General features: G+C 32.7%; 2 protein-coding genes across 2 annotated transcripts; both read left to right on the forward strand.

The window, feature by feature from the left end:
* Positions 1–1,702: 1,702 nt before the first annotated feature.
* LOTGIDRAFT_122810 (hypothetical protein) lies at positions 1,703–1,954 on the forward strand (the record flags this gene model as incomplete). The annotated part of the gene is made up of 1 exon (XM_009060458.1): positions 1,703–1,954. A coding segment is annotated over one exon (252 nt), but the record flags the coding sequence as incomplete, so codon positions are not given.
* A 9,310-nt stretch (positions 1,955–11,264) lies between these two features.
* Positions 11,265–11,975, forward strand: LOTGIDRAFT_122832 (hypothetical protein; the record flags this gene model as incomplete). Its single annotated transcript, XM_009060459.1, has 1 exon — positions 11,265–11,975. A coding segment is annotated over one exon (711 nt), but the record flags the coding sequence as incomplete, so codon positions are not given.
* Positions 11,976–14,705: the final 2,730 nt, after the last annotated feature.

The raw sequence follows: 14,705 nt of genomic DNA on the forward strand, positions 1-14,705 counted from the left end.
AGAACATGTCAAATGTGGCTTCTAGGCATGATGCATGTATATATTGATGAGATCTCAGTCAGGTTAAAAATTGGTAATAATCAGTTGAACGGTTTCAGAATTATTGCCATTGTGTGTATGTCAATGAGACGTTGTTCATGTTTGAATTTTGATGATAATTTGTTTTTAATGTTTTGTCTTGACTTGAATATTATTAAGTCACTAAAGACTTTGCTATCATTTCTGTCAGCTGATAGTGGGTGTATGTTACCTTGCCTGGCAAGCTATATGTCACACTGTTAAAGTCAGAGATCTACGTCAGCAGACATAGAAATATAATACATGTGACTTCAACATCATTTACAATCCATAAGGGATATAAGTTTGATCTAGTTTATACATTATCAGGTATGTGAAGTTTCTTTGAGGAATGTTGAGTTGATAAATCTAAATATTAAATATAATTCATTTTTGTATTATCTGAAAGGGTTATCAAGTTGACGAGCTATAAAGAACAGTGTCAGATAGTATGTTATGCCAAGGAGATAGACCCAAGTATAGAAGTAGCGTTTTTAATGTGGACTATCTAACAGAGATATAGAGTTAACAAATTAACCCATTTTGCATATCTGGCATCTCAAGAATTCATATAGTCAATATTACATTTTAACAAAAACCAGAATTATAATCATTTCATTTGTATATAGATTAGATTTTAAAGTGATACTACGTCTTAGAATGAACATAAAAAGTTCTCGAAAAGGTCAATATGAGTATATATTCATCAGTTAGCTTACCTGGTGTCATAAAGTTACAACAGAATCCCTGTAAAATCTGGAAAATTCATAAAACTAAGTAATTATTGAAACACGCTTAATCTTGATATTATCGGATTATATAAAGATCCTGTTATGTTATTTATGACACCCGGTATATCTACTGGCTCTTATTCGCCAAGTTTAAAATTCTAAAATTGTATGTTAATTCTAAGACGTAGCATCACTTTAGGTTTGAATTTTAAATATTGAATAGTCTTTGATAATTTTCATTGATTATTTTTGGTGTATTCAAGATGTAATCCCCTTTCTAAGCTTAATCCAAATCTCAATATTAATCATCTTATAAATTTGAGATGAAAAACTCAAGAGCTTATATATTTGTGCAACATGGCTTTCACTCCCACAAACAAATCAATTACTTCCTCTCTCTAACAGAAGGTTGTATAATACCCTGTTGGAACTTTGTATTTAGTCAATTTGACATTGGTTACAATTATAAGACATAACTGAATAGTGCCTCAAATTATTGTACAGCCTGTCTTCATTAGCCCACATGGTGCAGAAAATTAAGACATAAAACTCCATGCATTTCATTTCATTATAAGTTTATCCTATAATAAAGATGTAGAATATAATCAGTAGTATGATTAGAAGGTGAGCCAGTGGGCCATGACCCAAGTAGATAACTATTCCACTCACTGCAGACTGAGCTATTCAATTGTCCTAGCAGATAACTATCCCCCTTCTCTAGCAGATAACTATTTCCCCTTCTCTAGCAGATAACTATTCCCCTTCTCTAGCAGATAACTATCCAACTTAAACTGAGCTTTGCCCCTTCTCTAGCAGATATTTATCCCCCTTCTCTAGCAGATAACTATCCCCATTCTCTAGCAGATAAACTATCCCCCTTCTCTAGCAGATAACTAGCAGATAACTATCTCCCTTCTCTAGCAGATAACTATCCCCCTTCTCTAGCAGATAACTACCCCCCTTCTCTAGCAGATAACTATCCATCTTCTCTAGCAGATAACTATTCCCATTCTCTAGCAGATAACTATCCCCCTTCTCTAGCAGATAACTATCCATCTTCTCTAGCAGATAACTATCCATCTTCTCTAGCAGATAACTATTCCCCTTCTCTAGCAGATAACTATCCCCCTTCTCTAGCAGATAACTACCCCTTCTCTAGCAGATAACTATCCCCCTTCTCTAGCAGATAACTATCCCCTTCTCTAGCAGATAACTATCCCCCTTCTCTAGCAGATAACTATCCCCTTCTCTAGCAGATAACTATCCCCCTTCTCTAGCAGAAATCTATTACCCTTCTCTAGCAGATAACTACCCCCCTTCTCTAGCAGATAACAATCCAACTTCAAACTGAGCTTTCCCCCTTCTCTAGCAGATAATTATCCCCCTTCTCTAGCAGATAACTATCCCCCTTCTCTAGCAGATAATTATCCCCCTTCTCTAGCAGATAACAATCCAACTTCAAACTGAGCTTTCCCCCTTCTGTAGCAGATAATTATCCCCCTTCTCTAGCAGATAACTATCCCCCTCCTCTAGCAGATAACTATTCCCCTTCTCTAGCAGATAACAATCCAACTTCAAACTGAGCTTTCCCCCTTCTGTAGCAGATAATTATCCCCCTTCTGCAGATAACTATCCCCCTTCTGTAGCAGATAAATATCCCCCCTCTTTAGCAAATAACTATTCCCCTTCTTTAGCAGATAACTATCCCCCTTCTCTAGCAGATAATAATCCAACTCGCTACCTAGTTTGCCACTAGATAATTGACTTTATTTATTAGAGTAATGTTGGTAGGATATATGAGATCTCCAGAGAGTTCACCATACAATGATCTACAAGTATTAATTGAATTACATGAAAACTAATCATATCATTATCACTTGACATTACAACTTCTGTTTATCAAAATAGTGGAGATAAACATACTAGGATGATTCCACCAACTTCTACATGCTTTAGAATGGTTTAATAAAGGTCAATGCCATACAATGTACAATGAGGGAAATTTTACCAGGACAGAATCTTTTATTTATATGATAGAATTATGAAAATAGTGGTAATACTAATCCTTAGATGATTCCACCAAATAGAGTAAACTTTAGACTATTGTGTTACTGAATGGTTTAATGAAGGTCAATACCATACAGTGTACTATGAGGGAGAATTTTACCAGGACAGCATCTTTTATTCAACATGAATAGAGATTATACATTCTTCATCCAAAAATATAGATTGCTCCCCTGAAAACAGACCAATTCCCTTTCTGCAACTAAACACTATTGCCCTCCAAACAATCAAGTCTAGCTATGCGGCAGAACTGAGAAGTTAAAATAAAACTAAAAAAGATTTCTTTTAATGATTCCAATTTAGCTGCGATTTGTGCTGACAGGAACATTCTGTTATCTGTAGAAAAGAAATGAAGATATTCTCCGCCAAGAAATCAATAGGAATCATGGGATTAATACCCGTTATCAAGAAGAAATCTTCGTTATTTTTACTCCTAATAATTAGCTAATGTGTCTCTTGATAATACAGTATCAAAACAAAATTAAACTCGCATTATTCTTATTCTGATTTATCATTGTTTCTTTTACAACTTAGTTCAAAGTATAACAACTTATTTTAAAGGATAACAACTTATTTTAAAGGATAACAACTTATTTTAAAGTATAACCACTTATTTTAAAGGATAACAACTTATTTTAAAGGATAACAACTTATTTTAAAGGATAACAACTTATTTTAAAGGATAACAACTTATTTTAAAGGATAACAACTTATTTTAAAGGATAACAACTTATTTTAAAGGATAACAATTTATTTTAAAAACGATAAATAATTTGAAAATATAACAACTTATTTAGGTATAACAAGTTTTAGTTATAACAAATTTAATTTTTAGGTATAACTAATCTTTTGGGGGTAAAATATATTATTTATCGTGTATCAAATTACTTTAAGACACTATTTTATTATATACATGTGTTATCTTATTGAACTTATACTGGGAGATTTCAATATTGCACTTAAGAGAATTGAAAATCCATAGACAAATGAGTGAAGTTCAACCATTGTGTCCATTTGAACCATTCGAGTCCCTGCAGCAGTTGGTTTTCTGTTATACTCATTCTTTTAAAGACAATATCTGTATAGGTTTATTGATTGGTTCAAGGTTATAAATATGTATTGTAAATAATATTAAGAAGTAATATAGGATTTGATATGGAATATTGGAATCAAATCATACATCATATAAATCTTGTTTTTATCTTGACAGTAATTACCTACTAGCATGTCAGGTTTACTATTATCTATAGGTAGGTTTCATTTACAAACCACCAACTTTACCTACTAGCATTTCAGATTTATTATTATCTATAGGTGGGTTGTATTTACAAACTACCAACCCTACCTACCAGCATTTCAGATTTACTATTATCTATAGGTGGGTTGTATTTACAAACTACCAACCCTACCTACTAGCATTTCAGATTTACTATTATCTATAGGTGGCTTTCATTTACAAACTACCAACCCTACCTACTAGCGTATCAGATTATCTAGTGGTGGCTTTCACCATCGCCTTTGTCTTCAGGTGTCAGATTTGTGTCAAAGTCATTTATTCATTAGTTCAGGTGGGTCGTCAAAACTTCATTAACATCATTTATTAACTTTATTCATTAGTTTAGGTGGGTCATTTTAGTACAACTATTTGACCATATATAGATCTACAGAAACAATTGTTCATTCTCTTACTTTTTATAGAAAAACTGATTTAATTAATAAAAACTTGATATGTGATTTATGATGCTGATTGAAATTTCTCTGACTTGATTATTTAAAATCATGAATAATAGAATAGAAACATACATTGATACTTCGATTCCAACAAGTTCTCAGACATGTTAAAATGTTACAATGTTAAAATGGTTCGATAAGTGAGTAATTTAAAATTACTAAATTAACATTATTGTCTGTTCTTCTGACCAAGAAGGATGAGAGAATAGACCCAATCGTAAGGTTCTATCAGGTGTTTCAGGTGATAAATCCTGCAAAATCTTCAATGAGCTTCTAGACTTTGACTTTAAAGCTTACAACAGGGATCTTAGACTTACTCTTCTTAGAACAATTCCTCTATTTTTCTGGCCAGTGGTATTTTTTTTATTTTCAAATAAACCTTTAAAAATTTGGTTTTAGGAATGAAAAGTTTTCTATATGGAAAATGACTTAGAGAATCTTAAAATGGATAGATCTCCCCCTGTAGTGTAAAGGTGATAATAGACGAGGTGCTGTGTACAGTGTGGGATTGTCAATATAGTAGAAAATAGAAGAAACGAACCATGGCCGCAAAGTGTTCGGACCCATACCTCATGTGTTCACTTTGTACTGATTATTCCGCACTGGACACTGTCCCTCATTTATTCGCGGATTAAGTCATCTCATAAGAGCCTGCTACACCTTGACCTTCAACTCCTATTTTCCATTTTTTTTTATTCCTCACTGGGATCCTTGTTACAGGTCAAAGAATTACTAAACTTGACTTTAGATGTATTCTCCAGACTCCAGTCATGCCAAACCCAGGATTCCAAAATTTAAATCTGAGACATAAGCCAGCTTTTGTAATTTTTCATAACTTGAAATGCCATAATAAGTCCTTTGTTTGAGATTTCTGTACCGTAATGCAAAGTCTTTGCTGAAAAATGTTTTTGATCCTTCTGTTTTATATTTCATTTACCAGAAATTGTCTACATCAGCTGTTGATCTTAGTAAACTTTTAAATAGCAGTCTCTTATCTTTTTTTATGAATGATCTGTTAGTCCATTTGTCCCAATTCACTTCATTATCACCAGGCATTTTGCATCTATATGTTTTCTATTAGTTTTTTCTATGACAGATTATTTTTTAAGTGTTTACCCATGTGATGTGCTATAGAGTAACCACTTTATTTGGATCAATTAAAAATAGACCAGTGAAATGGTTTGTATGTCTTCTATTTTATTGAACACACCAACATCATATGGGCGTATAAAAAAGTCATTTTGCATCTGTTATTGAGCATTAGACTTATTCTACAATTTCAATCAATTTCAGGTTTTATAAAGTCAATAAATAGCTCTTGGAAAATTTTCTTTAAGACCCTTGTAAGACAAAGTTTTGGGTATGAAGCTATTAATAACCATCGAACATGAACCCTAGTCTTACGCTCAAAATCAAATGTTGATGATCATTTCTATAGAGAATTATGTTTGGTACAATAACAGTTTTCTGTGGTCAGAGTGCCCTGGCTGGAAGAGAATGATGGTTATTGAAAATGACATTACGTGATATTTGTTGTATTCAAGCTGGGCTTTAAACTGTTTTTGACAAGATGTTATTAAGTTAGAATGTCTATTGATGAAATCCAGACTACATTTATTATCATTATAGATACTAGTGCTGGCACCATATATCAGTTAATTGATGTACACGATACACGTATCGTATCACGACACCATGTATCGATACACGTATCGTATCACGACATCATGTATCGATACATGCCGCTTTTATTCCCTAAAAATGTGGGGATTTTTATAAGTTGGTTTATGATAAAACAATTGTTTTTACTGCAATTGTTAGAAGACAATGGACGCTGACCACTTCTATCAACTATATTACCAAATATCACAGTTATAAAGTTATGAATTAATATATATAGAAACTATTTATAAGATAGTGGACACTAACCACTTGTATCAACTATATTACCAAATATCACAGTTATAAAGTTAGAAACTATTTATAAGACAGTGGATGTTAACCACTTCTATCAACTATATTACCAAATATCACAGTTATAAAGTTATAAATTAATATATAAAGAAACTATTTATAAGACAGTGGACGCTAACCACTTCTATCAACTATATTACCAAATATCACAGTTATAAAGTTATAAATTAATATATATAGAAACTATTTATAAGATAGTGGACACTAACCACTTCTATCACCTATATAACCAAATATCACAGTTATAAAGTTATAAATTAATATATATAGAAACTATTTATAAGACAGTGGACGCTAACCACTTCTATCAACTATATTACCAAATATCACAGTTATAAAGTTATGAATTAATATATATAGAAACTATTTATAAGACAGTGGACGCTAACCACTTCTATCAACTATATTACCAAATATCACAGTTAAAAAGTCATAAATTAATATATATAGAAACTATTTATAAGACAGTGGACGCTAACCACTTCTATCAACTATATTACCAAATATCACAGTTATAAAGTTATAAATTAATATATATAGAAACTATTTATAAGACAGTGGACGCTAACCACTTCTATCAACTATATTACCAAATATCACAGTTATAAAGTTATAAATTAATATATATAGAAACTATTTATAAGACAGTGGACACTAACCACTTCTATCAACTATATTACCAAATATCACAGTTATAAAGTTATAAATTAATATATATAGAAACTATTTATAAGACAGTGGACGCTAACCACTTCTATCAACTATATTACCAAATATCACATTTATAAAGTTATAAATTAATATATATATAGAAACTATTTATAAGACAGTGGACCATAACCACTTCTATCAACTATATTACCAAATATCACAGTTATAAAGTTATAAATTAATATATATAGAAACTATTTATAAGACAGTGGATGCTAACCACTTCTATCAACTATATTACCAAATATCACAGTTATAAAGTTATGAATTAATATATATAGAAACTATTTATAAGACAGTGGACAGTAACCACTTCTATCAACTATGTTACCAAATATCACAGTTATAAAGTTATAAATTAATATATATAGAAACTATTTATAAGACAGTGGATGCTAACCACTTCTATCAACTATATTACCAAATATCACAGTTATAAAGTTATGAATTAATATATATAGAAACTATTTATAAGACAGTGGACGCTAACCACTTCTATCAACTATATTACCAAATATCACAGTTATAAAGTTATGAATTAATATATATAGAAACTATTTATAAGACAGTGGACGCTAACCACTTCTATCAACTATATTACCAAATATCACAGTTATAAAGTTATGAATTAATATATATAGAAACTATTTATAAGACAGTGGACGCTAACCACTTCTATCAACTATATTACCAAATATCACAGTTATAAATTTATAAATTAATATAAAAATATATAGAATATAGAAAAAATGTTAATTTTGTATCGCGATACATATTGTATCTAGGCATGATTGACAATACTCAGCACTGAAAGATACATTGCGTCCAGACACAACAACGATTTTACATCAAAGACTGAAAATCTGATGCTACCTTATCCGAATTTAACTTAAGAACACAAGTTATATATACTTATATATACTTGTATATTCATATAACTTGTGTTCTTAATGTTAACCTTTCTACTTCTATATGTTATAGAAAGATTATAATTAAACTTAAATTACGATTTCATCTCTCTTGTTTTCTGAAATTTTTAGTTTACATTTGAATCTAACAAGTTTTTTTACCAAATGCCTGCACTAAAGGTAGTATTTTAAACCGTGTCATGTAAAACCCAAATCTTGATAAGATAGGGAATTGTGGGATAGCGAAACTCAAATGGGCTGTCATGTTGCTCTAATTTTATAATCTAATTTTAGATGATAAGAATGACCTTGACCTGTCTCAAAGTACTATTGTTCTAAAAACCCATAATGGCTCAATATTATTGAAAGTTACACTATTTGTTATTCAAAATCCATAAACAGTCAATATTAATTAAATTAGATTATGATGTAATGTGTTGATACAAGGCAATTTAATTTAACCTTGAGATAGGAACTAGAGATATTCCTCTCTATACCAACCTGGGAGCTCAGGTTGGCTCAGTGAGTTACACGCTTGCTCGCTAACCTGAAGGTCCAGTGTTCAATCCTGGCCTAGATCGAGATAATACCTTCGGTTTCCCCTGTCAGTGATGAAGGTAAGAGGGGCTGACATGGAAAAAGCGTCTAGTCGTTGGGTCGGCTGGGACAATAAACCAAGGCCTCGTTAAAGATCCCTCGACAGTTGGAATCGAAAAAGGGCATGCTAATGCCGCTGTCCTGGCAAAATTTCCCTCATCGCACCCTGCATGGCGTTGCCTGTCTTCATTAGCCCACATGGTGCAGAAAAGTAGGACGTAAAACTCCATTCATTTCATTTCATTTCATTTTCTCTATACCAACCTGACATGAACCAATCGAAATAATTATTCTAAATTCATTGATTATGATAAACAGCAACTTAACTTTACCCTCAATCATTTGGTCAATAATAAATGGACAAAAAATGAAATTTTTCTAAAAATATAAAATCAATAAAAAATCATTAAAATATTTGAGATAAAAGTATTATTTTTTGTTTATAACAATTAACATGATATATATATTGTATTGTGACATGATTAACAAATCCCAGCTTTACAAAAAGCCATGAATATTTGATTTTGTATTTCTTCCTGGGAGCCATCGTCTATTTAAGGATTCTCAGTTCTCCTTCTTGATTAAAATGGTTTATCTGGGTTTCTCTAATTCAAGCCAAAGTTAAGGTGACCCATACAGCATGGACCATTCTTTTGCAACCACCTGTGTTAGAGGGGAACAGCTGGCATTTTTGGAATTTATTATACTTTAATAGTCTTCAGAAGTACTAAAACACACGAAAATCACATTATCCCTTCAAATATACCTCAAACTAACAATTTCACTGTCTATTCCTATATTATGTGTTTTCTATATATGGTATATTCTCACTCTTGAATTTTTAACTTTCAAACATGAATAATTATGGATACACATGAATTTGAAGGCTTATATTTCCACGATGAGCTGTGAACACTATTACTGATTAGGTAAGCTAAAAAAAATTCCTGTTTCTGAAATTAAGGTATGATTGGTCAAACGGATAGTGAAGCTGCTCCTTTAAGGAATTATGTATATTTGTGACCCCATACATCATATCAGGTATTAAGTTGCACTGTCCAGTGGCAGTGAAGAATCTGGATATTAAATTGATTCTGATCAGAGAAAGCTATTGTGATGATATTGTTATCAAAATGTAGCTGATGATGCCAGGAATCCAAATATACTAATAGTTCTACATACACCAAATGCTACTTAATACCTGGTTTGATGTGCGGGGTCACATTTGTCCTCTTTTAAATGGACCATTCTTTTGCAACCACTTTTGTTATGTATATTTGTCCTATTTTAAATGTTTAAAAATTGACTCATGAATAGAACAAAGCTTTCCTATAAAAATTAACAATTCTAAAAAAGGTAAAATAACTCAACAAACTTTTTCAAAGTCTGAAGTTCTAATTTTATCAAATCTTTTAAGTCTTAAACACAGAAAAGCCACTTTTTATAAAAAAAATTCTTCAACTTTTCAGCTATTTTGACATGGAACATTTGCCTAAAGAAATTAAACAAATACTCGCTGTTTGTTGTCGGTTGCAAGACTGGTGCGAAAATCTCCAGTCTTTATTTGAGCTATGAAAATATGCAGGAAAAATACAAGTGACTTTTTATTGAATAAATTTAGCACGGTTGAAAATAGAATTGAAAGTTCAGTGACAATAATCTGTTTGTAGCCTATTTTCGAGCTTTTCTTTCTGTTAAATTTGATAATTGGCTTTCTCAGCATTTTTAAGAATTAAAACTCTGCATACGGATCTCCCACAATCCATTACTTGTAATATTTTATTGACATTCTCACAGACAGTATTAATCAAGGTCTTTGTGATCTCAGTAATATCTTAATATTGTAAGTTCAATCATACCGTCATAAGCTCTTTTAGAGAGCTTCAGTACTAGTCTGTTAGAGAGCTTTAGAACAAGTCTGTGAGAGAGCTTTAGAACAAGTCTGTGAGATAGCTTCAGTACTAGTCTGTGAGAGAGCTTTAGAACAAGTCTGTGAGATAGTTTCAGTACTAGTCTGTTAGAGAGCTTTAGAACAAGTCTGTGAGATAGCTTCAGTACTAGTCTGTGAGAGAGCTTTAGAACAAGTCTGTGAGATAGTTTCAGTACTAGTCTGTTAGAGAGCTTTAGAACAAGTCTGTGAGAGAGCTTCAGTACTAGTCTGTTAGAGAGCTTTAGAACAAGTCTGTGAGAGAGCTTTAGAACAAGTCTGTGAGAGAGATATAAAACAAGTCTGTGAGAGAGCTTCAGTACTAGTCTGTGAGAGAGCTTTAGAACAAGTCTGTGAGAGAGATATAAAACAAGTCTGTGAGAGAGCTTCAGTACTAGTCTGTGAGAGAGCTTTAGAACAAGTCTGTGAGAGAGCTTCAGTACAAGTCTGTGAGATGAGAGATATATAGAACAAGTCTGTGAGAGAGCTTTAGAACAAGTCTGTGAGAGAGATATAGAACAAGTCTGTGAGAGAGCTTCAGTACTTGTCTGTGAGAGAGATATAGAACAAGTCTGTGAGAGAGCTTCAGTACTAGTCTGTGAGAGAGCTTTAGAACAAGTCTGTGAGAGAGCTTCAGTACAAGTCTGTGAGAGAGCTTTAGAACAAGTCTGTGAGAGAGCTTCAGTACTAGTCTGTGAGAGAGCTTTAGACCAAGTCTGTGAGAGAGCTTTAGAACAAGTCTGTGAGAGAGCTTCAGTACTAGTCTGTGAGAGAGCTTTAGAACTAGTCTGTGAGATAGCTTTAGAACAAGTCTGTGAGAGAGATATAGAACAAGTCTGTGAGAGAGCTTTAGAACAAGTCTGTGAGAGAGATTTAGAACAAGTCTGTGAGAGAGCTTCAGTACTAGTCTGTGAGAGAGCTTTAGAACAAGTCTGTGAGAGAGCTTCAGTACAAGTCTGTGAGAGAGCTTTAGAACAAGTCTGTGAGAGAGCTTCAGCACTAGTCTGTGAGAGAGCTTTAGACCAAGTCTGTGAGAGAGCTTTAGAACAAGTCTGTGAGAGAGCTTCATTACAAGTCTGTGAGAGAGCTTTAGAACAAGTCTGTGAGAGAGCTTTAGAACTAGTCTGTAAGAGAGCTTTAGAACAAGTCTGTGAGAGAGCTTCAGAACTAGTCTGTAAGAGAGCTTTAGAACAAGTCTTTGAGAGAGCTTTAGAACAAGTCTGTGAGAGAGCTTTAGAACAAGTCTTTGAGAGAGCTTTAGAACAAGTCTGTTAGGGATATAGCTTTAGAGCTTTAGCACAAGTCTGTGAGAGAGCTTTAGAACAAGTCTGTTAGGGATATAGAACAAGTCTGTGAGAGCACATGCTTGGCTACAGTCATCTGCCATGGACTGATCTTTCAATCCAGAAAGCATAAAATAACATTTAAGCAACAAAAAATAGTTTAGTTATTAGGTGATGTGTTTGTTCGCTCAAACGTATGCAAATGTACTGTACTTCAGTTTTTGACATGGTTTTTTAAAGGGACAGATGTGCTATTTTTGTCTTTTCTATATATCACAGAGTATCCTATATTGACGAGTCGTCATTTTAACATTCAAATAATTCTGGACACGGGTGAATTTGAATGCTCAAATTTCGACGGTGTGCTGTGAACACTATTACCGATTAGCTCAGCTAAAAAAAATCCAGTTTCTGAGACTAAAGTATTGGTCAAAAAAATGGCCTACCTGTGCCTTTAATATTGAGACTTACATGTTATGAAATGATCTCATCTTTCAATTCTTATTTTACAGAGCTTTTTTTCATCGACTATAAAGTTAGCAATAAGAACTGTAGTTGTGATGTTTGTTGTTTATTTTTGTGATGGAATGATAAAGATTGTTAAATAAATCTATATTGTCGACTGACTTAAACCTGAGTAAATATCATCCATGTTTGATTTGATCAGAGTAGCAATTACCTCCCTTTCTTTTATCATCAGCTAATTTAAATATTTAAAAATGGGATTGTCTCGGCTGAAGAAAGATTGCGATAACAACAAATATTGTGATTGAAGGATTTCAAGCCATCAAGATCTAAAATCAGTTTGTTTTGGTGAGATATTTTTTATACTGAACTTTTCTGTTTTGTTGAATACATCAATTGAATGTTTTAATATCTAATTATGCTAGAAATATAACTGTTATATAAAATAATATCATAAAAACTTTATTAGAATCCTAGTTACACATGGCAATCTTCCCTGAGATCATTCTACTTCAAGAGTTAGTGCCCTTGACACTTAACTACTGTTCTTAGTGTTGGGTGTTTTAGAAATACTCCCCTATAGAAGCAGTGGCCTTACTGATATTGTATTTTGGTTATGAATAGATTGATTCAATATATAAATGGTGGCAATTTATTCATTCAGGAGTAACTTCTTTTTAGTTAATATTTTATTGATTTAGATATTTTCAATATTAAATATTGACAAGAAATGAATAAGAAAAAAAAAAGATTAAAAAGATTGTGTTTGTTCAAGGTAGAATTAAGCTGGTCAGAACTCCGGGAGCTATTTATTGACTTTATAAAACCTGAAATTGATTGAAATTGTAGAATAAGTCTAATGCTCAATAACAGATGCAAAATGACTTTTTTATACGCCCACATGATGTTGGTGTGTTCAATAAAATAGAAGACATACAAACCATTTCACTGGTCTATTTTTAATTGATCCAAATAAAGTGGTTACTCTATAGCACATCACATGGGTAAACACTTAAAAAATAATCTGTCATAGAAAAAACTAATAGAAAACATATAGAAAAAGAATTACATCATTGAACTGACATTTCATGTGTGTCTGCCCCTGAGGAAGGGGGCCTTTGTGCTCTTGAAACATGTTGGACACATGAAATGGGGGGGCGTATATTGTCATCAGCCAAATCGATTGCATAAAAAACCATGACAAATCGATTTGCCAGGCAATTTCTACTTTCTGCTGTAATGTCATAATTAGATAACTAGTTCAGCTCTAAGCTTTCATATGCTTCACCACACCTCCTGCCTGTTCCCTCACATCAACCAACACTCCCCCAATAAATGGTTTGAACAAATCGATTTGCCATGCAATTTCTACTTTCTGCTGTATTGTCATGATCAGATAACTAGTTCAGCTCTAAGCTTTCATATGCTTCACCACACCTCCTGCCTGTTCCCTCACATCAACCAACACTCCCCCAATAAATGGTTTGAACAAATCGATTTGCCAGGCAATTTCTACTTTCTGCTGTATTGTCATAATTAGATAACTAGTTCAGCTCTAAGCTTTCATTTGCTTCACCACACCTCCTGCCTCTCATCAACCAACACTCCCCCAATAAATGGTTTGAACAAATCGATTTGCCATGCAATTTCTACTTTCTGCTGTATTGTCATGATTAGATAACTAGTTCAACTCTAAGCTTTCATATGTTTCACCCCACCTCCTGCCTCCCTCACATCAACCAACACTCCCCCAATAAATGGTTTGAACAAATCGATTTGCCAGGCAATTTCTACTTTCTGCTGTATTGTCATGATTAGATAACTAGTTCAGCTCTAAGCTTTCATATGTTTCACCCCACCTCCTGCCTGTTCCCTCATCAACCAACACTCCCCCAATAAATGGTTTGAATATAAAGACAATATCGATGGACACATAATTACCAGTTATCAATTTATTGAGCCATTAAAACATTCAATAAAATGATCTAAGATTAAACCATATGTGACAATATTTCTAAATAATTTGTCAGAGACAGGTGTGAGAGAAATTAGCCATAATAAAACTCAGTCTTGCCTGTTTGTTTTATACTCAAACAATTATTATAATATCATTTCACTGTAAATAGTCATTTAGATCACTGATATATCACTCAAGATTTTCTTTAAAAAAATAAAGAAAAAATCATTATTTTGAAAAGATTTTAATAGTATTTAAAGTGTCCAGGTAAACCAGAAACATTATACGTATTATTGTGAA

The sequence above is a fragment of the Lottia gigantea genome (assembly GCF_000327385.1).
Source record: "Lottia gigantea unplaced genomic scaffold LOTGIsca_42, whole genome shotgun sequence".
Lineage (NCBI taxonomy): Eukaryota > Metazoa > Mollusca > Gastropoda > Lottiidae > Lottia > Lottia gigantea.